The 27,244-nt window shown below is 34.2% G+C and overlaps 3 protein-coding genes across 6 annotated transcripts; 1 reads left to right on the top strand and 2 right to left on the bottom strand.

Moving 5' to 3' along the window:
* Positions 1 to 992: 992 nt before the first annotated feature.
* On the top strand, positions 993 to 15,160 carry LOC125808291 (dol-P-Man:Man(5)GlcNAc(2)-PP-Dol alpha-1,3-mannosyltransferase). Of its 2 annotated transcripts, none has more exons than XM_049488013.1 (13): positions 993 to 1,205; positions 1,303 to 1,337; positions 1,537 to 1,674; positions 2,498 to 2,566; positions 7,202 to 7,359; positions 7,468 to 7,534; positions 7,636 to 7,689; positions 8,136 to 8,224; positions 8,918 to 9,034; positions 9,206 to 9,312; positions 9,449 to 9,527; positions 14,548 to 14,604; positions 14,689 to 15,160. In XM_049488013.1, the coding sequence occupies exons 1-13, from the start codon at positions 1,055 to 1,057 to the stop codon at positions 14,867 to 14,869; spliced, it is 1,302 nt and encodes a 433-aa protein (XP_049343970.1). In that variant the 5' UTR covers positions 993 to 1,054; the 3' UTR covers positions 14,870 to 15,160. The 2 variants fall into 2 exon arrangements, with proteins under 2 accessions (XP_049343970.1, XP_049343969.1); XM_049488012.1 differs by lacking the exons at positions 14,548 to 14,604; positions 14,689 to 15,160 and adding exons at positions 10,345 to 10,401; positions 10,485 to 10,961.
* On the bottom strand, positions 12,700 to 17,573 carry LOC125808295 (rapid alkalinization factor). Of its 2 annotated transcripts, XM_049488019.1 has the most exons (2): positions 17,254 to 17,573; positions 12,700 to 12,852 (listed from the first exon to the last, which is right to left on the bottom strand). In XM_049488019.1, exons 1-2 carry the CDS (start codon positions 17,522 to 17,524, stop codon positions 12,767 to 12,769), a joined length of 357 nt encoding a protein of 118 aa, XP_049343976.1. In that variant the 5' UTR covers positions 17,525 to 17,573; the 3' UTR covers positions 12,700 to 12,766. The 2 variants fall into 2 exon arrangements, with proteins under 2 accessions (XP_049343976.1, XP_049343974.1); XM_049488017.1 differs by lacking the exon at positions 12,700 to 12,852 and having other exon boundaries at positions 16,990 to 17,573.
* A 1,984-nt stretch (positions 17,574 to 19,557) lies between these two features.
* On the bottom strand, positions 19,558 to 26,536 carry LOC125808290 (protein LOW PSII ACCUMULATION 1, chloroplastic). 2 transcript variants are annotated; one of them, XR_007441718.1, is made up of 10 exons: positions 26,233 to 26,536; positions 24,249 to 24,352; positions 23,871 to 24,006; positions 23,470 to 23,701; positions 23,166 to 23,323; positions 22,564 to 22,752; positions 22,238 to 22,338; positions 21,975 to 22,071; positions 21,650 to 21,778; positions 19,558 to 19,628 (listed from the first exon to the last, which is right to left on the bottom strand). XR_007441718.1 is itself a non-coding variant. In XM_049488011.1 (9 exons), exons 1-9 carry the CDS (start codon positions 26,479 to 26,481, stop codon positions 21,704 to 21,706), a joined length of 1,341 nt encoding a protein of 446 aa, XP_049343968.1. In that variant the 5' UTR covers positions 26,482 to 26,536; the 3' UTR covers positions 21,517 to 21,703. The 2 variants fall into 2 exon arrangements, 1 of the variants encoding a protein (XP_049343968.1); XM_049488011.1 differs by lacking the exon at positions 19,558 to 19,628 and having other exon boundaries at positions 21,517 to 21,778.
* Positions 26,537 to 27,244: the final 708 nt, after the last annotated feature.

Here is a 27,244-nt window from a genome sequence, read left to right as displayed (position 1 = left end):
AAAAAAAAAAAAAAAAACTTGTACCTATCATCAATTATCGTATACGATTAATGGATTGGATATGAGTAGGTTGTAAATGTGTCGAATACAATAAAAAAAATTGAAAAACTAAGACTTAACGTAGTTAGTTTCCTCAATTTATTAGAATATTTTATTTAGATATTCAAATTAATTTATGTTCAATTATATATCTTAACTTCTAATAAAGATTGTTGCGGATTCTTATTTGTCTATTATATAGTTAAATTAATCAAGTAAAATTTATTTTTTCTTTTAGTTATATAGATTAGCTTTAAATAATATGTGTGAAATTTTTACATCTTATTGAGGCAAATGATATAATAAAAGTAAATGATATATATTTTATATAGTTAACTTAACTATCTAATATACAAATAAAAATGCATTCCTAACATTAAAAAAAAAAAGATGTACAAATTTTGACTTGAAAAAAGTATTTCTAAAATTTAATTTGAAAGTATCTAACTAAAATAGTTTATTAGTAGTTGAGATATATTTAATTGAAACAAGTTTTAATTCAATTATCTAAATAAAAAATCGTGATAAGTTTAAGAGATTAGTTATATATCAAGGGAAAAAGTTACTAATATTTAAAGGGAATGCGTTGGACATAAAGGTCCCTAACATGACAGGTGCATAAATGGGCTATTTGCTAAACAACTAGTATAACAGCTTAATGCTATTTCTAGTAGTTCATGGGCCTTTCTAAACAAAAAAGCAAATAGAGGGCGTATTTGTGCTACTTCTAATAGATCAGGGTCCTTTTTGTCTAATTTTTAGAATTAGGTGCATAATTGTGCTATTTGCTAACAGCTATGGCATTATAATTCTATTTCTAATAGTTCAGGGACCTCTTTAAACACAAAACCAAATATAGGACCTCTTTGTTCTACTTCAAATAGATCAGGGTTATTTCGCCATATTTTTAGAACCACGAAACGCTGCGTTTTAAACAGCAAAAGAAATCTCAATTCCCAAATTCCTAAGACGTCGTCTTTTCGCCGAGATCGTCTGTTCTCCTGCTCCGGCAGCCATGGCAGCCAAAGCAGCTGCTATACGCAAGACTTCACATAGATCGGAAAACTTCATTCAAAAACTCGTTAAAAATCCTAAAATACCTTTTGCTATTGCATTACTCATCGCTGATTCGATCCTCGTCGCGTTGATTATCGCTTACGTTCCATGTAAGTTTCAGTTTTTCCACACTTCATTTCCAGTTTTTGTTTTCTTATAATCATAAAATTCATTAATTGTGAAATTCCTTAATTTCTCTTTTTTTAGATACGAAAATTGATTGGGATGCTTATATGTCTCAGGTGAGAGTTCAACATTTTGATCTGTATGTTTGTCTTATTCAGTAATGTAACAAAGATTTGAGTTGAATTCAGTTTGATCAGTAATTTGGCGTAAATGACAAGTTAAGGCAAAATATTTACCAGTATTTGACATTATAGTGTGGTTGATTGATATCCAGCTTATATAGTTTTGATTGATTGGTTATTTTTGGTCTAATAGGTTACTGGTTTTCTCGAAGGAGAGAGGGATTACAGTAACTTGAAAGGTGACACGGGGCCTCTAGTTTACCCAGCAGGCTTTCTTTATATTTACTCTGCTATACAATATGTTACTGGAGGTCAAGTCTATCCAGCTCAGGTAATTTTCCTACTTTTTCCATTTCCGGGAGGTACATTTTTTTGCGGTGATCGCCAGTGAACTTGCATAAGGAGTTGCTAGATTGATTGTGATTGTCTACTTTCAAATTTGATTAGATTTGAAAGAGCACGTAAATGCAGTTAATTGGTTGTCCCCTTCCAAATTTGATAGATTTTGCTACTGAATTTTAAGTGAGACTATACACTAGAAACAACAATAAGACATACATGTTTTCTGTTTTATGTGTTGACAAATAATAAAATGGAAGCATAGCATCTGTATTGATGATAGGTGTTTTCCTATGCTGGGCTTGATTTCTAAGCAGTTACGTTAACAATCTTAACTCTTGCTTTCCTTCGACCCTGTTTCATAATTTTTGGAACTCCAGCTAGATCTTCATGCCCGTGATGCATTTTTCTTTGAAGATGCCTACTACTCTGGGAAGTATACCATCTTCTGGAGTGTTTCTTTCCCAATAATGACAATCTGAAGCAAATATTTTCTTTTCCTCTAACTTTATACTAACTAGAAAAAATTGCAATGGTAAGACTTTCTATGCTTGTGCGGGTGGTGTAAGCTTAAAGTAGATTCCAGCATGAGAAAAAAATTAGTATCCTTTTGCTGGGTTTTGCATGTTCTGGAGGGTTCACACGATACAGAATAAGGTGTAGGCAATTGTTTAGTTAACTAGTTGTGACTTTTGAATAATGTGGGCATATTCAGCTGGTTCATTGGATAATCCGTACACTCTATTATGTCCTTCGGTATAAGGTCATGTTACTTGCATGCCAGTTGTTGATTTCTATTTCTCATGTCAGTGCAGATTCTCTTTGGCTTCCTCTACATACTGGATCTAGCAATTGTCGTGTTCATCTACTTGAAGACTGATGTGGTAGGCGTCCTATTCATTTGAATTTTATGGATAATGTTGTAGGCTAATATATCATTAAAAAGAGTTGTATTGTGACTGCTGTAAGACTGGATCCAGTGGTGAAATTTGTTAGTGTTGACTACAGCAACATACCCAGTGTATTACCACAAAGTGGGGTTTGGGGGGGAGGGTAGAGTGTTTAGAGCGAAGGTCTGCGTACACTTTCAAAAGATTGAGTTTCTAGGTCCCTCTATATAGTTTTAGACAGGGATATACTTTATCTTCTCACTTTTGCCACGATAGACTGATCTCTAGCATAATCTTAGTGCTCTTATGAATGAAACCTTATCATTTTAAAAAGAAGGAAGATTCTAGACATCAATTTGAGACCTTTTTTTTTTTTTTTTTTTTTGTTGATGACAAGGGAAACCCGCAGCCGTTATCCTTTGGGTGCTCACAGGGTAAATGTAACACCCTAGAGAATTTTTCGAACTAAGACTCGTGCCGTCCTTCATGTGGAGTGAGATTTTACCGAGGAATAAAAAATTCTTGAGTGTTAAGTTAAGGTCCCTAGATGTAGTACATTGAGTTCCAAGAAGAGTTGAATTGGAAATAGTCATTTTTGGAAAGAATTCAAAAATCTGGAAAGTTTGGCTAAGTATGGAAAAAAGGTGAGTTTTTGGTCAATTTTGAGCAGTCGTAACTCCTAGCTCAGAATGATTTAGGAGAATTTCCAGTTATGTCTGGAAAGCCCTTGGAATGATCTTTCCAACGCCGCCGAGTTTGCTCGATTCCGAGTTTGTATGAGTGAATTATGTCCTTTGAAAGTTGGGTTGTTGGCACAGGGCAGTTTAGTCCGAAAATTCTAAGGGTATTTTGGCCTTTTCCCTAGCCAATTCTTTTGGTTATATTGAGGTGTTAGACTGATTTTAAATCAGTTTTCCCTTTTTAAAAGTGAGAGTTAGGGTTTTGGAGAGAAGAGAGAAAGAGAAGAAGAAGCAAGGATTTCGTCAAGATCGTCGTGGTTTTCGTCGGGGGTGATCCCTATTAAGGTATGTGAGTTCTGGGTTGGTTCTTTCCCCCACACGCCAAACTCGTTTTATTTTCGAGAAAAGATTGGTTGTGTTGTTGAAGTTGTGATTGTTGAATTCTTGTGGTTGTGTTGTTGAAGTTTCTTGTTGGTTTAATACATGTTTCCAGTTGTATTTTTGAGTTGAAATCCACTTTATGTAGAGGGGTTTATGATCCCAAGTGTTTGCTGCTGGAACCTTCGAAGTTAAGAGGGTTTAGAGTTGGCAAAATGAAGGAGAAAAGTCGGGCTGCTTGCATGAAACAAGTCTGCGTCGCAGACTTGTTCCCTCTGTGAACAAAATCTGCTCCGCGTTGCGGACAGGACGCGGACTCCACTGTTTTCAGGATTTAATTTCGTAATTCTTCTTAAGTTTAGCTGTCCTAAATTATTCCTAAACATCATGGGGTCCTTCCAAACCCAAATCATTACTCTTGAATCCATAATTCAATTCAAGAAAGTTCGGATCCAAGTCAAGTGAAGTTAGAGTCTAGTTTAAAAGTTAAGAAGCAAGTCTTTAAAGTTTTTTTTTCAAGAGTCTTTATTGAACATTTTAACTTTGTTCAAGGCTCAAGTTTCAATTTAAGTAAAGAGTATAGAGTTTCAATTTAAGTAAAGAGTATTGAGTTTCAAGTTAAGTAAAGAGTATAGAGTTCTAAGTTGAGTCAAGAGCATAAAGTTGAGTCCATTTCTCAAAAGTTATTAGGGAACTAAGTATTCCCAAAGAAGTAAGTTATTCAGTTTATTCCAGTTTTTCTTCTAGCCTATGTTGTTTAGCTTCCCAGCTTACATACTCGTACATTCCACGTACTGAGCCATTTGGCCTGCATCTTCTTATGATGCAAACACATGTATTCAGGATCATCAACAGAAGATTCGTTGATACATCCGGGAGTTCCAGTTAGCTATGACAAGCTTTCTTGCTTCCGGAGGATTTCATTTACCTTTCAGTTGCATCAGTTGTTAGGAAGTCGTGGGGCTTGTCTCGGCTTCCATCTTTATCAGTTAGAGGCTTCATAGATAGACAGTAGAGTTTCAGAAGTCTTTTCATTTATTTTGTTAAATGTTTTGAAGACTAAAGTTGCCTTTTATGGCGAGTTGTATATATATTCTAGTATACAGAGTTTTCTTTTGAGTTAAAGATTTGTAAAGAACTCTTATTCAGTTTTAAGCTCTTGTATGCTTAAGTTAGTCTTCCGCTTGGAGGCAGCCAGGATAAGGGTTCGCTTGGGGACCAACAATGGTCTTCGAGTGCCGGCCACGTCCAGGGTGTAGACTCGGGGCGTGACAAACTGTATCAGAGCCAGGGTAATATGAACGCGTGTCCCCAATTCGGTGCTCAATACTGCTCCCAAAAATACTTTGGCTCATGCTTTTAAAACAACTTCTTTCTTTAGTTTGAGATAATTATTCAAAGCTTAGCCCAAAGGCTCTTTTGGAAATCATAATTCCTTCCTTACTTCAAATGTAAAAACATTTATAAACTTCTTTGGGAATACTTAGTTCCCTAATAACTTTTGAGAAATGGACTCAACTTTATGCTCTTTACTTAACTTGAAATTCTATACTCTTTACTTAACTTGAAATTCAATACTCTTTACTTAAATTGAAACTTGAGCCTTGAACAAAGTTAAAATGTTCAATAAAGACTCTTGCAAAAAAACCTTTAAAGACTTGCTTCTTAACTTTTAAACTAGACTCTAACTTCACTTGACTTGGATCCAAACTTTCTTGAATTGAATTATGGATTCAAGAGTAATGATTTGGGTTTGGAAGGACCCCGTGATGTTTAGGAATAATTTAGGACAACTAAACTTAAGAAGAATTACGAAATTAAATTCTGAAAACAGTGGAGTCCACGTCCTATCAGCGACGCGGAGCAGATTTTGTTCACAGAGGGAACCAATCATGCAAGCTGCTCGACTTTTCTCCTTCATGTTGCCAACTCTAAACCCTCTTAACTTCAAAGGTTCCATCAGCAAACACTTGGGATCATAAACCCCTCTACATAAAGTGGATTTCAACTCAAAATCACAACTGGAAACATGTACTAAACCAGCAAGAAACTTCAACAACACAACCACAAGAATTCAACAATCACAACACAACCAATCTTTTCTCGGAAATAAAACGAGTTTGGCGTGTGGGGGAAAGAACCAACCTAACACTATGAACTCACATACCTTAATAGGGATCACCCCCGAAGAAAACCACGACGACCTTGACGAAATCCTTGCTTCTTCTTCTCTTTCTCTCTTCTCTCCAAAACCCTAACTCTCACTTTTAAAAAGGGAAAACTGATTTAAAATCAGTCTAACACCTCAATATAACCAAAAGAATTGGCTAGGGAAAAGGCCAAAATACCCTTAAAATTTTCGGACTAAACTGCCCTGTGCCAACTTCCAAAGGGCATAATTCACTCATACAAACTCGGAATCGAGCAAACTCGGCGGCGTTGGAAAGATCATTCCAAGGGCTTTCCAGACATAACTGGAAATTCGCCTAAATCATTCTGAGTTAGGAGTTACGACTGCTCAAAATTGACCAAAAACTCACCTTTTTTCCATACTTAGCCAAACTTTCCAGATTTTTGAATTCTTTCCAAAAATGACTATTTCCAATTCAACTCTTCTTGGAACTCAATGTACTACATCTAGGGACCTTAACTTAACACTCAAGAATTTTTTATTCCTCGGTAAAATCTCACTCCACATGAAGGACGGCACGAGTCTTAGTTAGAAAAATTCTCTGGGGTGTTACAGTAAAACCCCCACTCCTATGCAATAGCTCGTAAACCACATAGGAGAGGTAACCCGCAACAGGCAAGCCTGGTGTGATGAGCTCGACCCAGAAGGCTAACCCCTTGCTTTCGTTGGCAAGGGGTTTTGAACTTGAGACCTCCAACATGGAAGTCCCAAGCTCAAACCACTGGGCCACCCCGAAGGGTAGACATCAATTTAGACCTGGTGACAGAATGCACCTTCTTTAAGCTTACACAAATGAGCTTTATTTAAAGGAGGTATCTTGGTAAACGATAAATCAAAATTGAACTTCAACGGGATTTATGGAGGAAAAATATGATGGAGCTGAGAAGTTATTATGTTTCTGGGAGGTGTTTCTAAACAAAGAAATAAAAGAAAACAGTGAATCTTGGGACTGTAGTTAGACCATTTATCGATATCATTCAAATTTTATGCCTAGGAGATCAAGAATTTTGCTCAAATAATTACGTGTGGTTCAGAGGAAGTTCTAATGTGTAATTGAGGACATCTGTAAAAAATTGTCTGAGCATCTCTAAAAAGACGGAGTCTCGACCAAAATTTTGGGAATTTGTATATCTTTCACACTGAATCAAGGTTGGCTTTCAACTGTAGCAAGAGAAGAATGTCTGCAATATGTCTTACTTCTTCTGATAACCATTTCTCTTTCTGATTTAGCTTTACCGTTGAAACTTCTAATTTATGTTCTGTCAGTAAATATTCAGAATTCGACCACTTTGTACTAAGTAGAAAATCTTTTAAATGGACAAACCATTTTTCCTTGGAGTTAAGATATGCTATGAGTAATTGGAAACATAATTTTTCCAGGTACCTTGGTGGGCTCTCTCCTTGCTTTCTCTGTCGAAAAGAGTTCACTCTATCTTTGTTCTTCGATTATTTAATGATTGTTTTGCCACTACTCTCCTCCATGCTGCATTGGTCTCAATTATTTGCCAAAAATGGCATCTAGGGTTGGTAATTTTCAGGTATATTCTTGCTTGCTTAGACATTTTTATTGTTGGATTAATTTTGCTCTATATCATTGATTAAAAACCATCAGTTAAGATTGATCAATGGTCTTCTCTTTAGTACAGCGGAGCTGTTTCCATAAAGATGAATGTGCTCCTGTATGCACCACCTCTGTTGCTCCTGATGGTGAAGGTATACTATTGGGACAGTTTAGGTTATTAATAATCTCCGTAGGAAGTTGAATTACATTTCTGATTACCTTTTGTGATATATGGTGGAAACTTGAAATACAGGCAATGGATATTGTTGGAGTGATATCTGCTTTAGCAGGGGCTGCATTAGTGCAGGTGGGTAATCTCCAAGTTCCCTTTCTAATTTCTAATGCAATGATGTTCAGCGGGCGGCATGATTTTCTTATCTTTACTTTTGTTATTGTCTTCATGACTGCAATTGTGTTCTTTATTAATGTTGTTTTGGAAAATAGTTTAAGCATGTTTCGTTAGTTGGGGAGGGAAGGTTTATGGTTGCTCCAGGATCAAGGCATCACTTTCTTCTGCGTACTCAATAACACATGATGTTTTAACTTTTGGGTGATCTATATGTTCAATCCTTGATGCTCTTGGGCATTCTTTTAACTGTTACAATATTTTTTCTATTCTTTCCTCAGAGATCGACTGATGAATTTGTGGTTTATATGCATAGGTGAGTTGGGTGACAAGTATACTTCTGTTGAATGGAGCTTCTTCTGATCAAATTGTTTACCAATGATCATGATGATTGGTGATTGGTGCAGATTCTTATAGGGCTTCCTTTTATCCTGTTGCATCCAGCTTCATATTTATCGAACGCTTTCAATCTTGGTCGGGTTTTCATCCACTTCTGGTACTTTCTTAAACACAATGTGTGCATAATTGGTACTCTGAGGCACCATGTCAAAAATATCAAGCAACTTTTAAGTCTTTAACATTGCTGTCATCCCTCTTTCTTGATTTATTTATGTTGTGGTAAAATTGTTTTAATGTGCAAAATAAATAAACATTATACCCCTGATATTTATGAAATCCGCATTAATATGGTGATAAGAGATTGTGTATCTATTCACTTGACACAATGTTGTATAAACGTGCATTATCATCACATGAAACAACATTATTGTATTTATCATGCACTTTTTACCTCAAATGTCATCAAACAATACATTTGTATTTGGTGGTGTCTGCTAAATGTAGGAGATGCATGTTCTTACTGCTGGCTGTAGTTTGTTCTCTGTCTCATCCCTTGGGAGTTCGGGTGGGTAGTGGGCTCGTTTTCTTTCAGTGGACGTAGACAGAAAAGTATTTTTTTCCCTATATCCCTTGAATATCCACTCTGACCCTAAGCCTACTCTGATCTTTAAACTAAGTTTTGTCAGATCCTTTTGAATTTTAAGTTGTATTTGGTATGCCTTCTAGAATAATCTGATTCGCTGAAAACTGTATTTCTATCAACTGTGTTAGTGCAACATTATGCTCATGTCATGATGTTGTGCTATCCTTTACAAAGAACAGTTTATCGTAACACACTGATTTGTTGCAGGTCTGTCAACTTCAAATTTGTTCCTGAAGACATCTTTGTTTCTAAAGCTTTTGCTCTCTCTTTGCTAGTTGCTCATCTTAGTCTGCTATTGGTCTTTGCTCATTACAGATGGTGCAGGTGAGTATTTCTCATATTATCATTACATCTAGTGTAGTGGCGTTGATATTCCAGTATTGAAGTAGGAAAAGAAAAGTCATATCATGATAACTATATCATTTTCCTCTCTACATACGAAGGTAATGAGTTAGCGGCCACTGGGCTGCATATTTCCTTTTTCATCTTTTGCAGGCATGAAGGGGGACTGTTTGCTGTTGTGCGTTCAAAAATCATTCAACTGAAGCTCAGAGTTTCTCAGAGAAATCCTTCCTCAACCAAGAAAGTCCTTCAAGCTGACCGTAAGCAACATGCACAATCTATTTTGTGATTTTCTATACTTAAAAAAGGCTGTCAAGCGTTATACTGTCACTAGTTTTGTCTTGATTTGGCATGATCTATGGTTGCTGAATTGGTCTGTGTCTATTTCATTCTCAGATATTGTGACGACTATGTTTGTTGGGAATTTCATTGGCATTATTTGTGCCCGATCCCTCCATTACCAATTTTATTCTTGGTAAGTTTTGCAGCTTATTCTTTCTTTAGGTCATGGATTCTATCTCATACTCCTCATCTCTCAACAAAAATGTCTTGATGTGATTATTAAGGGTTGGCTAAACTAATTCTCAAAGTGAATTAAAAAAAGATCAAATTGTCCACATTAAGTATTTAAATATGCAACTTTCCATATTTTTAGACATTTGAAAAGCTTTAGTAAATGATAATTTTACTTTGATTCTTGGAATAGTTAACATAATATTCAGGTTGAGATAGATGCATGCTTTTATGATCTTATGTTTGTATTGAGCTCAGTTCTGGTGGTAACTGCACATAAAAGTACCACAAATATTTCAAGAGGACATAATTGAAATGTTTAACCAGAACTTTATAAAAATGATAAACTGTCTTATTCCAATTTAATCATTGTGACACACTAAAATAAATAATGCATTCCAGACGGACCTTGTAATAACTTGAGATGCTTCAGCATCTCATTGATGAACAGAGAATTTTGGGATGCATTTTGTTAGTAGTTCACCGGACTGCAGCATGTACTTAAAGGGAGAAGTGTATTTAAATATAAAATGCTCATTGAGTAGTTGACCACCTCTTTGTGTGAACTTTTTTCCCGGTGAGTCAGTGAAGATCACAAAAATCAGCTCCTCTCCCCTGCTAGCATGGCACCAAAGCAAGACATAAAGGCCTCGACTAACACTAGCCAATCAAATGAAAATTTGGAAGATTATTCGCGCTTTCACTGTGTTCCTGGGTTCTGTGTCAAAGTTTCAATTGAATTAAGATAAAACCATTGATGTCCTAGATCTTGTTTGCAGGTACTTCTATTGCTTACCGTATTTATTGTGGAAAACACCATTTCCTACCCTCCTACGGTATTCAATTTGATACTCAAACTTCTTTGTTTGCTTCAGTTGTATGGCATTTTCTGTTGACAAGTTTTTGTGTTGTACTGCAGCTTATTTTTGTTCGCAGCTGTAGAGTTTTGCTGGAATGTCTTCCCCTCCAACACTTACTCATCACTTGTCCTCCTCTGTGTCCATTTGATCATATTGGGTGGTCTATGGATAAGTTCACCAGAATATCCATACGTAGAAAAAACAACTGATAAATCTACATCTAAGAAGAAGGCCAGTTAAATCACTGCTTGTTTTTTCTGGCCCGATAACTCGTGATGTATGTGAATGGAAAAATTACCTCCCCTCATCTCCTACCCACCATTGTGTTAAACTCTGTTGCTCTGACCAAGAGGCGTCATCTGATTATACTGAGAGTAGTTTTTGTTTCTGTTTCTATTTGTAGTGATAATGCTTACTTTTGTTAGATGGTATACAAAACCAGAAAGCTGGTCACAACCACACAGAGATCATCCCCATGGCATCAAGGATTAATATTTTATGGGGTTTTTAACATTTGAGGATTTCATTAGCATAAATCTGAATTAGACTTGAATATTTTAGGAGGTCAACCTTTTTTACTTATCTAAATCTGTATGGTGTACTATTTATTGTCCAACTCAGATTTGGACTACTTATAGCATGGTGTTGTACGCCGTTGATATTGAGGTGTAGTTGATTTAAGGAGATTTAGTCATTTTCGTCGAGGTTAGCTGGTCGTTTGTGCGTGCACCAACTAAGTAGTTAGGCAAGAACGCTGCTTACTTCTCATGGGAACATTCAACGTATAATTACCATATAATTAACGTCCTTTTCATGATTCGTCAGATTTAGAATTTGACCGTGTCTGTAGGGTATTTGAAAATTGAAATCTTACAAGTTAACTAGTGCTGAACTAGAAAACCCCGTGTCAATCTGTCTCAATTAGCAAACAACCATATCTAATTTTTTCTTGAAAATAATTTTACATATTTATAACTACATACAAGTAAATTTTAATTTTAGGTTTAGCAAACACAAAAATCATATTTGTATGTTATAGCTATAGTTTGTATAATTGTGTTTCATAGCAAATTTTATGTTTGCTATGACTATTAATATGTATATTTCGGTATACATATATACAAAAGAATCAATTGTATAATCTGTTTTGGTATACATATACAAAAGAATCAATTGTATAATTTGTGTTTGTATAAAGCGAGAAAGAAAGAAAGACAGACAAAAGAAAATTGGGTAGGGAAGATCTGTATTTGTATAATTATAAGTGTATAGGATGAAAATATATGTATTTGTATATACAATTTTCTCTCGCTTTATACAAACACAAACGCAATTTATACATTTGTGTTTGTATAAAGTGAGAGAAGCAGTGGAGAACGAGATTCTCTGGGGAGAGAGACAAACGAAAAGATATGTATATATACATATTTCTCTCACTTTATATAAACACAAACACATTTTATACATTTGTATTTGTATAAAGTGAGAGAGGCGAGGGAGAGACTGCTCAACGAGAAATCGAGAGTGGCGAGCAAGAAATTCAGGGAGAGGCGAATGACAACTATTTGCTACGGGTTACAATTAAATCAAACTGTGGTTATAGCATTTAATTTGAATTAATAATTTGCTATTTTATACAATTTTTATAGTACCATGGCAATCTTTATAGTTCAAGTTACCGGAAAATCGTTGTCAAAAGAAGATATTGCCATTAATATTTTTCGATAGGGATGTACTGCTAGTTTGATCACAATGGACCGTTCGATGCACTAAGCTCTAGCTAAGTGGGGGATTCATGAAAGGAGCCCCGACATCATTTCATCTTCAAAGGACAATTCGATGCACTAAGCTCTCGCTATGCTGGGTATCATGAAAGGAGCCCCGACATCATTTCAATGAGAGGTTGTTTCCACAACTCGAACCTATGACCCCTCAGTCACATAACAACAAATTTACCAATTGCGTCAGTGCTTCCCTTTAGTTTGCAACGATTTTTGTACGAATATAGTACTAGTTTTGCGACAATATTTGTATGTATATAGTACTAGTATAAAACAGAAACAAGTAGAGAATAATTCATGCATCTCTCTGTGTTTCTAACCCAAAAGATGAAGCAAAGTATCATACCAATTAACAAATAACAAACACCAAATGAACATTGTATTAACCATAAAGCGCTGCCAAAGCACCACTATCACTTTATTGGAATTGCAACTGAAAAGAAAATACTCCTACGTAAGTATATATAAACACTACGAAATTATTCAAAACAGCAAATTAATCAAAACAATTACACTTACTAATAATTAATTAACATCGATTAATTCGATCGTTAATTAATTTAACTCCGGCAACGAGTAATAGCACTGCAGTCACGTGTATACGGATTAGCTTCAGCACCCGTCTTGCAGTTATAGTACGACGCACCTCTTCTAGAACACGGAACACTGTTACTCTGCAGCGCACCATAGCTTATATAATCAGTGGTTGCTAATATACGCCTATTGCTCTCCGAATCCATTTCGAATTCTCCGGCAGCCATACACTCCGCTATCGAACCTTCACAGCTGTCGGCGGATTTCATTGGAACCCAACCGCTCACGTCGAAATCACCGCCGGTAGCATCGCCGGGGATAATCAAAGCTGATCGGTGCGTTATCTTCCTTCTCTCTTACTCAATATATATAGAGAAAAAAAACAACAACTGGATTATTTTATTTTTTTCTGTAAGTTCTAACTACTACTGCTACTGCTACCATATTCTCACTGTTTTTAGCTCAACGACAATAGGGCGGGATTGGGATACTATATGGATTTTAAAGTATTTTTTGCCTTTTTTGTGAAACGGTGTCCATGTTGTCTGTATTTACCAAAGTGCCACTCTCAAAATTAATGCATGTCCAAAATATATTTGACTCTAGTGCTAAAGTAAGGGTGTGCAAAAATCGAACAAATTTTTTTTTATTGGGGTATTGAGTTAATGGATTTTTAATGATTTTATATATAAAAAAATTATTGTGTTATTAATTCGGTTTCGATTTTTAATATTGTGTTATTGGGTAAACCTATTAAGGCGATAGTAATTTCTTACTCTACCCTTCGTAAATATTAAATATGAGTAATTATTAACATAACTAGACACTATATCAGTGTTCACTCTCTCTACAATCTACATAATTAAATATTATCTTTCTACTTTCACTATATCAAAACATTTACAACTGATTTGCTTGTTTCACTATATCAAATAAATAAATAGTGTTATATGTGCCCGATCCCTCCATTACCAATTTTATTCTTGGTAAGTTTTGCAGCTTATTTCTTTCTTTAGGTCATGGATTCTATCTCATACTCCTCATCTCTCAACAAAAATGTCTTGATGTGATTATTAAGGGTTGGCTAAACTAATTCTCAAAGTGAATTAAAAAAAGATCAAATTGTCCACATTAAGTATTTCAATATGCAACTTTCCATATTTTTAGACATTTGAAAAGCTTTAGTAAATGATAATTTTACTTTGATTCTTGGAATAGTTAACATAATATTCAGGTTGAGATAGATGCATGCTTTTATGATCTTATGTTTGTATTGAGCTCAGTTCTGGTGGTAACTGCACATAAAAGTACCACAAATATTTCAAGAGGACATAATTGAAATGTTTAATCAGAACTTTATAAAAATGATAAACTGTCTTATTCCAATTTAATCATTGTGACACACTAAAATAAATAATGCATTCCAGACGGACCTTGTAATAACTTGAGATGCTTCAGCATCTCATTGAAGAACAGAGAATTTTGGGATGAATTTTGTTAGTAGTTCACCGGACTGCAGCATGTACTTAAAGGGAGAAGTGTATTTAAATATAAAATGCTCATTGAGTCAACGTTGTCAACCTCTTTGTGTGAACTTTTTTCCCGGTGAGTCAGTGAAGATCACAAAAATCAGCTCCTCTCCGCTGCTAGCATGGCACCAAAGCAAGACATAAAGGCCTTGACTAACATTTGCCAAGCAAATGGAAATTTGGAAAATTATTTGCTCTTTCACTGTGTTCCTGGGTTCTGTGTCAAAGTTTCAATTGAATTAAGATAAAACCATTGATGTCCTAGATCTTGTTTGCAGGTACTTCTATTGCTTACCATATTTATTGTGGAAAATACCATTTCCAACCCTCCTACGGTATTCAATTTAATACTCAAAACTTCTTTGTTTTCTTTAGTTGTATGGTATTTTCTGTTGACAAGTTTTTGTGTCGTACTGCAGCTTATTCTTGTTTGCAGCTGTAGAGTTTTGCTGGAATGTCTTCCCCTCCAACACTTACTCATCACTTGTCCTCCTCTGTGTCCATTTGATCATATTGGGCGGTCTATGGATAAGTTCACCAGAATATCCATATGTAGAAAAAACAACTGATAAATCTACATCTAAGAAGAAGGCCAGATAAAACACTACTTGTTTTCTATTGCCCGAGAACTCGTTATGCATGCGAATGACAATATTATCTCCCCTCATCTCGTACCACCATTGTGTTAAACTCTGATGATCTGATCAAGAGGCGTCGTCTGATTATACTGAGAGTAGTTTTTGTTTCTGTTTCTATTTGTAGTGATAATGCTTACATTTCTTAGATGGTATACAAAACCAGAAAGCTGGTCACAACCACACACAGAGATCATCCCCATGGCATCAAGGATTAATTTTCAACATTTGAGGATTTCATTAGCACAAATCTGAATTAGACTTGAATATGTTGTACGTCGTTGATATTGAGATTTAGTTGATTTAAGGACATTTAGTCATTTTCGTCGAGGTTAGCTGTTCGTTTGTGCGTGCACCAACTAAGAAGTTAAGCAAGAACGCTGCTTACTGCTCACGGAAACATTCTTCAACGTATAATTAACATAGAGTTACCGTCCTTTTCACGATTCATCAGATTTTGAATTTGACGTGTCTGTAGGGTATTTGAAATCCCACTGAAATAGAAGATTTTTCTTAGCATCCTTATACCACTCGTTAAACGGTTGAAATAAAATTGAATAGGATCGGGTAGAGAACCTCGGGAAGGTCTATTAAAAAGGGACAAACTAGTCAGTCAATTAGGTAAGAGTTATTCAAGTCTTAAAAATTGGGTAGAAGTGACAAATAGTATTTAATTAGGTTAAAAGATGTTTTCTCAGTAGTCCCAAACTTTTAACTTTTACACTTTTATCCAATAACTATCGTAGTTGTGACAACTTCAATAGTTGTCCAAACAACTTGACAACTACGAAATATGTTATTAATTTAGTCCTTTTATTAATATTAAAAATAAAAAAATGTAGAGAAAAAGTAAAGGAGGTCACTTGTCCCTTTTTTTTAATTGGAAACCTATAAGGCATTTTTAGCTCATTTTTCCGTGTCGATCCGTCTCAATTAGCAAACTATCCTATCTAATTTTGACAATTTATTTGATTTTTTCTTGAAGAGAGTTCTACATATTCATAACTACATAAACTATATAGTACTATGACAATCTTATTAGTTCAAATTACCGGAAAAATCGTAGTCAAAAGAAAATATTGCCATTAATCTTTTCGATAAGATGTACTACTAGTTTGCCATAATCTTTAAAGGATCAATAAACTAAGTTTTCGCTACATGAGGGATTCATGAAAAGAGGCCTGGACCACAAAGGTCCATTGTACAACATTTCTCGTAATTTCTACGAGAGGTTGTTTTAACAACTCGAATCTATGACCTTCTAGTCACATAACAACAAATTTATCAATTGCATCAATGTTTCCCTTTAGTTTGCAACAATATTTGTACATATATAGTAAAACAGAAACAAGTAGAGAATAATTAGATCTTGCTCCTCTTCATTTCTCTTCTCTTCATTTTTCCCAAGTTCCTATTTGAATTAATGACACATGGGTCATGGCATAGATTAAAATAAATGGCTAAGATTTAATTTCCAAAGTAAATCTCTAACCATGATTTAACTAATAAATATATTATATATTTAATTTTAAAATTACTATAAACCCCACAATCTTAACATATTATTCTTGTTCATAAATTTAGGAGAAAAAAGTTTTCTTCCTAATTTTTTTTTACTTAGGATGTTAATTTTATTTTATTTTTAAGTTAATATTTTTATTGCATTTTTTCCTTGAATTTTTCTTTTTAACCAATAGCTATTGAAGAGTATTATTTTTTCTATTTTATTTCACCTTTTTTTTTCTATTTCCTCCAAAATTAACATTAGCTATATTTGGCAGCAGTTCAATATTTAAAAGAAAAATAAAAAAGATCCCACGTAAAAAAAAAGTAATTAGGAAGAACTTTTTTTCCCTATATTTATGGACAAGATAATATGTTGCTAAGATTGTGAGATTATAATAATTTTTAATACTAAATATATATTGTATTTATTAGTTAAATCATGGTTAGAGATTTACTTTGAAAAATTAAATCTTAACCATTTATTTTAACCTATGTCATGTGTGATTAATCCAAATAGGAGCTTGGGGTAAATGAAGAGAAGAGAAATGGAGAGGAGCCGAATCCATAATAATTCATTTATTAACCATAAAGCACTGCCAAAGCACCACTATCACTTCATTGGAATTGCAACTGAAAAGAAAATACTTCTACTTAAGTATATATAAACACTACGAAATTATTCAAAACAGCAAATTAATCAAAGCAATCACACTTACTAATAATTAATTAACATCGATTAATTCGACCATTAATTAATTTAACTCCGGCAACGAGTAATAGCACTGCAGTCACGTGTATACGGATTAGCTTCAGCACCCGTCTTGCAGTTATAATACGACGCACCTCTTCTAGAACACGGAACACTGTTACTCTGCAGCGCACCATAGCTTATATAATCAGTAGTTGCTAATATACGCCTATTGCTCTCCGAATCCATTTCGAATTCTCCGGCAGCCATACACTCCGCTATCGAACCTTCACAGCTGTCGGCGGATTTCATTGGAACCCAACCGCTCACGTCGAAATCACCGCCGGTAGCATCGCCGGGGATAATCAAAGCTGCGATCAACAATGAAGAGATGATGAAAATGGAGGAAAAGGAATTCACCGCCATTGTTGATAAATTTTTCAATGCTGATCGGTGCGTTATCTTCCTTCTCTCTTACTCAATATATATAGAGAAAAAAAACAACAACTGGATTATTTTATTTTTTTCTGTAAGTTCTAACTACTACTGCTACTGCTACCATATTCTCACTGTTTTTAGCTCAACGACAATAGGGCGGGATTGGGATACTATATGGATTTTAAAGTATTTTTTGCCTTTTTTGTGAAACGGTGTCCATGTTGTCTGTATTTACCAAAGTGCCACTCTCAAAATTAATGCATGTCCAAAATATATTTGACTCTAGTGCTAAAGTAAGGGTGTGCAAAAATCGAACAAATTTTTTTTTATTGGGGTATTGAGTTAATGGATTTTTAATGATTTTATATATAAAAAAATTATTGTGTTATTAATTCGGTTTCGATTTTTAATATTGTGTTATTGGGTAAACCTATTAAGGCGATAGTAATTTCTTACTCTACCCTTCGTAAATATTAAATATGAGTAATTATTAACATAACTAGACACTATATCAGTGTTCACTCTCTCTACAATCTACATAATTAAATATTATCTTTCTACTTTCACTATATCAAAACATTTACAACTGATTTGTTTGTTTCACTATATCAAAGCATTTACAACTATTTGCTTGTTTCACTGTATCGCGCCAAATTGTTAGAGAAGGGAGAAGTCGTATATTTATTTTATGAGTATTTACTCATTAGGTAAATCAAAAGCCGAACCGTTAATGACCAAAAACGATAAATCGAAAATCGACAAAAATATCTTATTGATTTGTTATTGGTTTAGCATAGTTTAAAATCGAAAACCGATAAACCGAACTGAACAGACCGATGCACACCCATATGCTAAGATGTGTTTGGTAGGAAGGAAAATATTTTTTAGGGTAATAAACATTTGCATACCATAATTTAGATAAATATTATGAGAGGTGGATAGTGATGAAGCTAAAAATTTCATTGAAGGTGTGCACATAAAACACATAATTTTTTACCTATATATTTTCTATCATTTTTTATATACACGATATAATTTTTCGATTAAGAGAGTTCGATTGACCATCCATCACTACATGTAGCTACGCCAGTGAAGGTGGGGATGATGTGGATAGGGGCTATGGGGTGAAGTGAAGATGAGTTGTGTTGGATGATGGGGAGGACATTATGTAAAATGCTACTTGCGTAAAACTTATTTTATCTACGTTCATTAGAAAAAATAAATCATTTTTCTCAATTTATAAAACTAATTTTCCTAAGTATATAATTATGTGGGAAGGATTTTTAAGTGTAAAGTTGAGTTTTTATAGTGGGAAAATAGTTAATAGTTGTGATCCAAAGGATTCACCGTCATAGTTATAATCCCAACATTCTCGAAAACAATTTCACCATATGAATGCACATGAACCACTTGTATCAATAATTAACGTGTTACTAATTACAAAAATAAAATAAAAAATCCAAGATTAAGGGTATATGAAAGAAAATCATTTATCTACATTTGGTGTTTGCACCAACTTAATTATGAGCTGCTCATGATTTAAAAAAACACAAATCATGTCTTCTACGTAATTTTATTATATTAATATTGTTCAGATCATTTTATGTACATCTCAATTATTTGATTTCTCCCATCAACACAGATATCAAATATTGAATAATGTGTATTCTCATGCATGTAGCATACACATTGAATGTGAACAATTTCTTTTTTTATATTAAAATTTATTTTCATTATAATTTGAAAAATAAAATATAATGAAATTTAGGGGAAAGTAGAGTTTATTATTAGAAGTATATGGTCATATTGATTTAGTATAAGAGTTTAGTTGTCCTAATCTTAGACCTAATCATAATATATAATGATAGTGGACGTAAGGAAAATCAAGGATTATGGTGGTCGGAGAAGAAATAATATTAATTTCAATGGATATAATAATACTACTAATAATAATAATAATAATATGATATTAATTCAAATGAAAAATGAAGCTTCTTTGGTAATGGGTTTCGTTTATTTACCAGTTCAAACGCGTTACTCATTGCTGTTGGAAAGTTCAAGTCATCATCAAAATAGATGAACCTTTCAAAACCTACCAAAGAAAATGATGCCAATCTTTCTATATTATTATTATTATTATTATTATAGATTAATTTATTATATTTTCTTTGTTATAAAATTTTTCTTCTAAAGAATTGTTTGGTCTTTTCATACTTTAGTAGTTAGCAAATTGTTTCGTATTTATCCTTTGTTATATACGTAGCTCCAATGCAAAATAGATACTCCATGTGTCTAAATTTTTCAAAATTAAAAAAGAACGAAAAAATTCAACTCAAGGAGAGTTGATTTTGTAATTCACTAGCATATTTTTTCTTCTAGAAATTTTCATTTTTACACAAACATTTTTTAAAAATCATTTTCTTCCATTCGTTTTAAATGGTCAAGAAATCTTAATTTCTCCCTAACTTTAATTATGATTTAAAATTATCCTTAAGAGTCCTATAAAGGGTCTGAGGTAAAAACTTTTTCAAATAGTGAGGAATATTAGGCCAAAAATCAAAGAGAAGGCAAAATTGCTTAATTTTGGATAGTTCAAGGGCAAATTGGTTTTTTCAATAATAAATTCTTCCCATTTGTTTTAATTTTGGTGGACGTTACCTGATATTTGTTTATGGTGGAATGTGATAGATATCCCGTAAAATTAATTAAGGTACGAGAAAGTTTGTCCGGAAAAAAAAACACTATATTATTTACCGAGTCAAACAATTTTTTCCCGAAATTGACCGACTTCAAACATGTTTTAAATAATGTTATGATTAATAGTAGTACTTTTTATATAGGCTAAAATATGTCAAATGTTACTTAAAGCAAAAATAAGAAATTGATACCATGGCTATTCTTTAGAATAAAGTCCCAGGAGAAATCCTTGAAAGAAAATATGTCTAGGTGCCTTGTAGAATAGTAAATCATCACATCTATTCTCGAGATTTTAAATTTTTCATAATCTAATAAAAATTACACAAATATTTGAGTACACAAGTTTTTTTTTTAAAAAAAAATGCATCAAGCAGAGTGACCGTGCAGGCAAAGGAGGGACTCAAATTTTCTAAGGAATAAAATAATGCGCAATCATCTTGGTCTCTTCAACCAAGACAATTCGACGGAATTCAGTAATTTTGGTTTAAAGTTATATTTATTTTAAACAATTTATTAATACGTCTAGATTTTTAATTTAGAATTCAGTAACTCAAAAAGACTAAAATTCGATATATTGAAATTCATGGTCTGCCTTCACCTTATACTGTAGTTTAATATGCAAAAGTCTTCCTGGCAAAGTTATTACAGTATTTTTTTATTGGAGTAGGTTTAGAATATCTTTCTCGTTGGAACCATTCCAGTTTAAATAGTTTTTTCTTTTCTCGTTTTTATTAAAAAAGACTTAGGTTAATATTAGAAACAGATGGATCCATTAACAAATTATGAACTAAAACTCAGTTTGAACGTCTGCAAGAAACTAAATAATAATATTATTTCTCAAAGAAGTCAACTACATAGCAGAAATTACTTCCCAGCTCATTAGAAATATTTTCTCTTGTTTTTCCTTCTTTGTCCAGTTGATTGTCCCAACATTCAATAAAGATACAAAAACCAAGACTTCAAAGTTGTATGCAGTAGTGAAGCTAGAAATTCCAGTAAGGATGTTCAAGATTTAATGCGTGTTTTTGTGTGTGTGAGATTGATTATCTTTGACCTACATATGCAGTATAATTTTCCGGTGAAGGGGTTCAACTGACCATCCTTCTGCATACATAGGCCTATGCTTGTATGACAAAAGTGCTAACCAAAGTTACATATCTGATCGTGTCATAAAAAAGTGACGAATAGTGGTAACTCCACCTTTAGCTTCAACAATAGATGAATAACTATTAGTTCCATTGTTTGGATTTCTATTTCCTATGAAATTTCATTTCCTTTGGATATTCATCTGGCAAATATCAATATCAATTTATAGAATTATAGTACAGTATATGTTCGTGAAAAAATGGAACGTAAAACAGACAAGCTCGACAGGCATCAATTAGTGCCTTTTATATTTCAAGTAAGGAGACTGACCGAAAATACACCAGGTAGTGAAAAGATTTTAGCACTCAGCAAGAGAAACTTGTATTATCTTTCTAGCTTGCTTAATATTGCTTCCATTGGAGGCAGTTCCTTTAAAATTTGAGCCCAGTCAGGCATTCCCTGCAGAGTTGGTCAATATTAAAATCGAAGAATTAACCCATAAGAATAGTAAATTATACTTTTCTGGATACAGTCATCTATGTCATGTCATGAGCAATTTATGTGCTGATTATGTGTGCATATAAGCACATCATTGAGTCAAGATTAATGGAGCAAAGAAGAGAATTGCAGCAATTCTTTTTAAACAAGTACTGACCTTTCCTGATCGTCGAACACGACCATCTAGACGAAGTATAATGTAGACATCTTCGCCAGGAGTCACACCTTCAGACTTCTGTTGATCCCTTATCCACCTGAAATAGATTTGAAGTCAAACAATACATCTGGTACAAGGGAAAAAATTTCAGTCGATCAAACTGTGTGATAGGATGTCCAAAAATTAAAGTGGCACAAACATAAATGCACATGACTATGATGTGATGAGTAGTTTTCAAGTGTAAGCGGAACAGGTAGATATACCTTTCCCACTCTGTAGGTGAAACGACCTCCGCCTTGAACCGGATCTCTGACTTCAGTTTTGATTTTGCAATTATTGACTGAGTTCTTTGGTCAAAATCTTCCTACAGATTGGACAAAAATAAGAAAACCTGAACGAGATACATGCACCATTAAGATTATTGTCTTATGCTTGTTGAGCAACAAGAAACGACTTTCAGTAATCCTGTAGCATGTAAAAAATATATTTTGGACTTTGAGCAAATAGAAAGCAGAATCATGAACTTGACGTGCATGCTATAGCATCATGTTGTTTAAAAATGATCATTAAGTGCTACTTTCAATCTTACCCCTATGGATGGGAGGGAAGCAACTGCCTTTTGCGAAAGACCAAAACCTTTCTTCTCTATTTTTGTTTCCCTGCCTTCACCCCAAATAACAGGAACTAGAAGGACTCCGCGTTTAAGAAGCTCAGTACGGAATTTCTCAGCATTTCTCATAGCCAGAGAGACTGTCTCCTTTTTTCCAGCCAAAATAACCTAACAACAAGCAACTGGTCAAACTCCAAATACGAGGAGACAATATGTTCGAGTCAGGCATTTTAGAAAAAGAAATAGAGATACAGAGAGAACAAATAAAGGGATATCTTTTTTCTCATGAAATATAGGCATTTGTTGCAAACCTAGCAAAAAATGCTACTAACTTTCTGTCTTCAATCATCCCTCCGACAATGTAAATGTGATGGAAATGGATTCTTCTAATGAGGGAGGTAAACCATATCTTTTGATCTATTAAGCAGAATACATGGCAACGAGAACTAGACAAGTGACACCAGTAAAAGTTATACAGGACATCTCATTCTTCAAGGTAAAATTGAAGGACTCCTGACGTTTTCCACTCAACTTCTGGAAATTGAAAACAGGAAGAGTAAAGGGGAAGTTGTCTCACTAACAGGCCTCACGGTGTCTCTTAGCTGGACGAGTTCAACAATCCTATCAGTTGAAAGGCGCAAAGGCAGCCTTGATAGTGTTTCATCACGCAATATTTGTGCAAGCTGTTCCTCCTCTTTTTTGTTGTCCCAAAACAACAACGCCACAAAAACAACAATACCTGCAGAGTGCTGGTTCAAGAGGTTAATCATTTTTGAGAAATAGTTCTTTTCATTTAAAAGCGTAAGTTAATATAGCCAGCAAATATAATTTACCAAACTTTAGAAGTGAACTAAATGATTCGTAGCAAAGGTAGTCGTTATTTACCAGCGACATTTATAGCAGCATTTCCTGCAGTGGCCCCAAAATCAGGAGCACCATCTCCACCTTGAATTGCACGGATTAACCTGGGTATAGTGAAAAATGTAGAAATTCCAGCAGCAGCAATGAATGCCACATAGAAAAATCTTCTGACCCCCCTAAATGGTGCTTGTACCTCACTGATGAGCTTAAGGTCTCTACGGAAACTGTACCCTATGTCTTCCCCTCCTAACCTAGCCTGTGAGGTAAATAGAAGACTATGAGATTCAGAAACAATGAAGCAAAGCTAGAGCCTTGCAAAGTTCTGAAGATACTGTAACATAGTCAATGTGGTAAGGAGCTGAATTAAATTTAGACATCCAAGCATGACGAAAACTAAAGAACTATACCCTCAGTTGGAAACAAACCTCTTCCTGTAGTTCCTTAAATTCAGGCAATGCTCTGAAGGAAGCCAAATCCGGATCATTAAGGATTGTGCCAAACTTGAGGTTATACTCTTTCAAAGCAGTGCGTAAACACTCAGCAGCTTTCTTTCCTTCCCCCCTTAAGTAAATAAAGAAAATAAATAAACAAATAGAGAAGTAATAAGCGAGTGAAGAAGAATAAATAAGTACATATAGCTCCTTTGTGACGCTCATTAAAGTTTCAATATTGCATTTTACACGAGAAGAAAGCCACAAATATGTTTTTTTCCTCCATGTCTCAACATGGTTTCAAGCAAATAACTACTTGTCTTTATCCAGCTAAATCAATTCAACCATGAAAGAGGCAAAGGAGAAATATACCTGTAGGCATGGCAGCATGCTTTGTTATAAAATGCAGCTTGAGCCTCCACAGGGTTGGGATTTAAAGTAAGTGCTGTGTCGAACAGCACAAGAGCATCTTTCACCTGGAAAATATCAAATTTAATGAACAATACAGTGCATTTTGCCCATATTGCAGATTGAAATCGTAACCAACTTGTGGGAGGTTTGTACACAAACCAAAATGCAGATTATTGGAAACATAAGTAAGTGAGAAATAACAAGAAAAGCCAACTGAACAGATTTTAAATTGGTAATTTCAGAAAAGAAATATTGTTGATTAAAAAGAAAAAAAAAATTGATTAAATAATTGACCAGACATTAACAAATCGATAGCCTTTTCCGGTAATAATTGTGATTCAACCTACTAGATGCTATCGGCTATCCTTAAGCTTGCTATGCAGGATCAAATAGAGATACACAAGAAACTATAACTCAGACATTCAAGCTTCTGACGTGTACAAGATTATAAATAGAAAAACTCGTTGAGTAGGAAAATCTTCGAATCATCAATCTTTTGGTAAATTTTTAGTTTTAGACAGAGTGTGCTTGATGTAGTGAAAAATAAAATAAAATAAAGATGAATGCAAAGAACTATTTGCAGCAAATCCATAAAGGTTAGAGAAAATGCTGTGACTGTTTACTAGGTAAAACAACAGAAATGACAGTTCATAATCTCATGGTGCACATGTGTTCTTGATTCCATTATATGAAACAGATAGTGGTACGGTTTGCAGCAAAAACAAGCATGCTTAATGTGGATGCCACGTTAAACTGTGACAAAACACCAACAATATTATTTGAGGAAGAGACATCAAAGCTTACTGTAATTTTCTTTCCGATTGTAGTTCTTCCTAGTCCATCTATCTCAATTTATGTGACACATTTTCTCGTTTGATGTCATTTTTACAATCTTAGCATTATTATAAAGTTCCAGTCATAAGCATTTTGAAATCTAGTTGTTGTTGCAGATAAAATCTGAATGTACCTTTCAATTTTTCAAGTCACTGTCAAAAGTCCACTCTCGGCCATTTTCCAACAAAGCATGATTAGGGCGGGTGTTAAGTGTAGGGGCAGAGGCGCGGAGCCACCCCTTCAGCTATTGGTTCGACAAAACCCAGTAGCTTTGGCTCAAACCTCATAGTTATGTTTAAAAAGTTCATTTGCTATGTATAAATAATATATTCAAAACTCATAAACTAAAAATCCTAAATCCTAGCTCCACCTCTGAGTGCAATTGTTACCATAAGATTTACTCAAAACATGAAATTTTTTTAATATACATGTCAAACAAGTAAACTTGCTCAAGTTGCAGACTCTTGGAGAACACTTGCCCTAACCAAAACTCTCAAAGCCCCTATGACTATATTGCGAATGTTGATTAAGTTAGAAGGAACGAGCCTCAATTTATAGAATCCTAAACATTTTTCTACAAGAAAAGGACTAGCCAAATATGGAGACACTTTATAAACCTATTTATGATAAGAAACTCAGTCAAATATCCAACAGCAGACTCTTGGAGAACACTTGAGGAAACTTAGGTAACAAATACAAGGGAATAATATGACTGCAAATGATCAAATGATGGGGCTATTAAAACTTGAAATCAAAACTTCTATTGTCATTTATCAAATTAAATTGCATGAATTAAGAGAAATCCCTTTTATTTACTAGCTTAATTTATTTGATGTCTACAACGAGTGGCGGAGCTACAACATGAAGTATATCTGTGTTAAAAAAATATCTATAAATAAACCAAAAGAATTATGGTCACGAACCTCAATCCACCTTCTCTCTGTCTAAATCAACAAGAATAACAATACAACAACAACATACTTAGTGTAGTCTCATAAAGCATAATGTGTATACCTTATCATAGTTTCTAATAGACCTGAAAAACAATGCAATCATAAAATAATTAAGGAGGTTCTGCTGCCATGAAATTGAAAGAGAATTAGGAAAATACCCGTCCTTTAGAGAAGAGGTCGAGGCCGGCATTGACGCAGGACTCAGCAGTGGGAGTGGGTTCACTGACTTGGGGCGACGACGATGATGGCGGAGGGGGCGAAGTAGAAGAAGAACAAATGACAAGTGAAATACGATTCTTTGGGGGGGAATTTAGGCATAGTTGTGTAGTAATTGAGAATTTGGAAGATGCTGAAGAGAAGAAGCAGAAAAGGAGGTGATGGGAGGAGGGAAGAGTTGCAATGGCCATGTCAAGATTTATCCATTCGCACCACGCCTTACACTTCTTGTGGTTTTCATAAAAGGCTTTAAAATATGGACTTTTTTTAGAGTTAGTGTTAAATCATTTACATGCCATTTTTAAAAACATCAATTAAAAGAATGTTTGATTGTTTCTTTATTAAATATTTATTTTATTTATGTATTGTAATAAGTCTGTTTATTTTATACAAAATACTTTCTTCGTTCGCTTTAGATTTTGCACACTTTTTAAGAAATGATTATTGATATGAGTATTTAACCATAATCAGGAGCGGACCCACATGTGTTCCAGGGGTTCACCCGAACCCCCTCGTTAAAAAATTACATTGTATATATAAGGTAAATTTTATGTATTTATATATATAATGAACCCCCTCAATAGATAGCCCAGCGGCAAGTTCCTTCAAAACTAAGCGTGACGGTCCAGAGTTCGAATCCCCTGGCTAGCGTTTTACTTTTTTTAGTTTCAGTTTTTTTTTTTAAGTTCTAGTTCCCTTTTTTACGTTATATATATATATATATATATAAATAAAACATGCTAAAAGTGTGGTTTTAAAGCCAAGAGAATTCAAGGGTCCCATTCCTTGAAAAAAAATTGTTGGCTTATTTACACGTTTATACTTTTATTTTTCGAACCCCCTGAATGAAAATCATGGGTCTGCCACTGACCATAATACACATATTAATTGATGTTTATTACTAAATCTTGGAATATGATTTGAGGAATAAGTAATTAATATTAAGGATAAAAC

The sequence above is a fragment of the Solanum verrucosum genome, unplaced genomic scaffold, assembly GCF_900185275.1.
Source record: "Solanum verrucosum unplaced genomic scaffold, falcon-dt-bn FXZP01000234.1, whole genome shotgun sequence".
NCBI lineage: Eukaryota > Viridiplantae > Streptophyta > Magnoliopsida > Solanales > Solanaceae > Solanum > Solanum verrucosum.
Note: the sequence above shows the minus strand (reverse complement) of the source record. Positions and strands in the feature narration are given on the sequence as shown.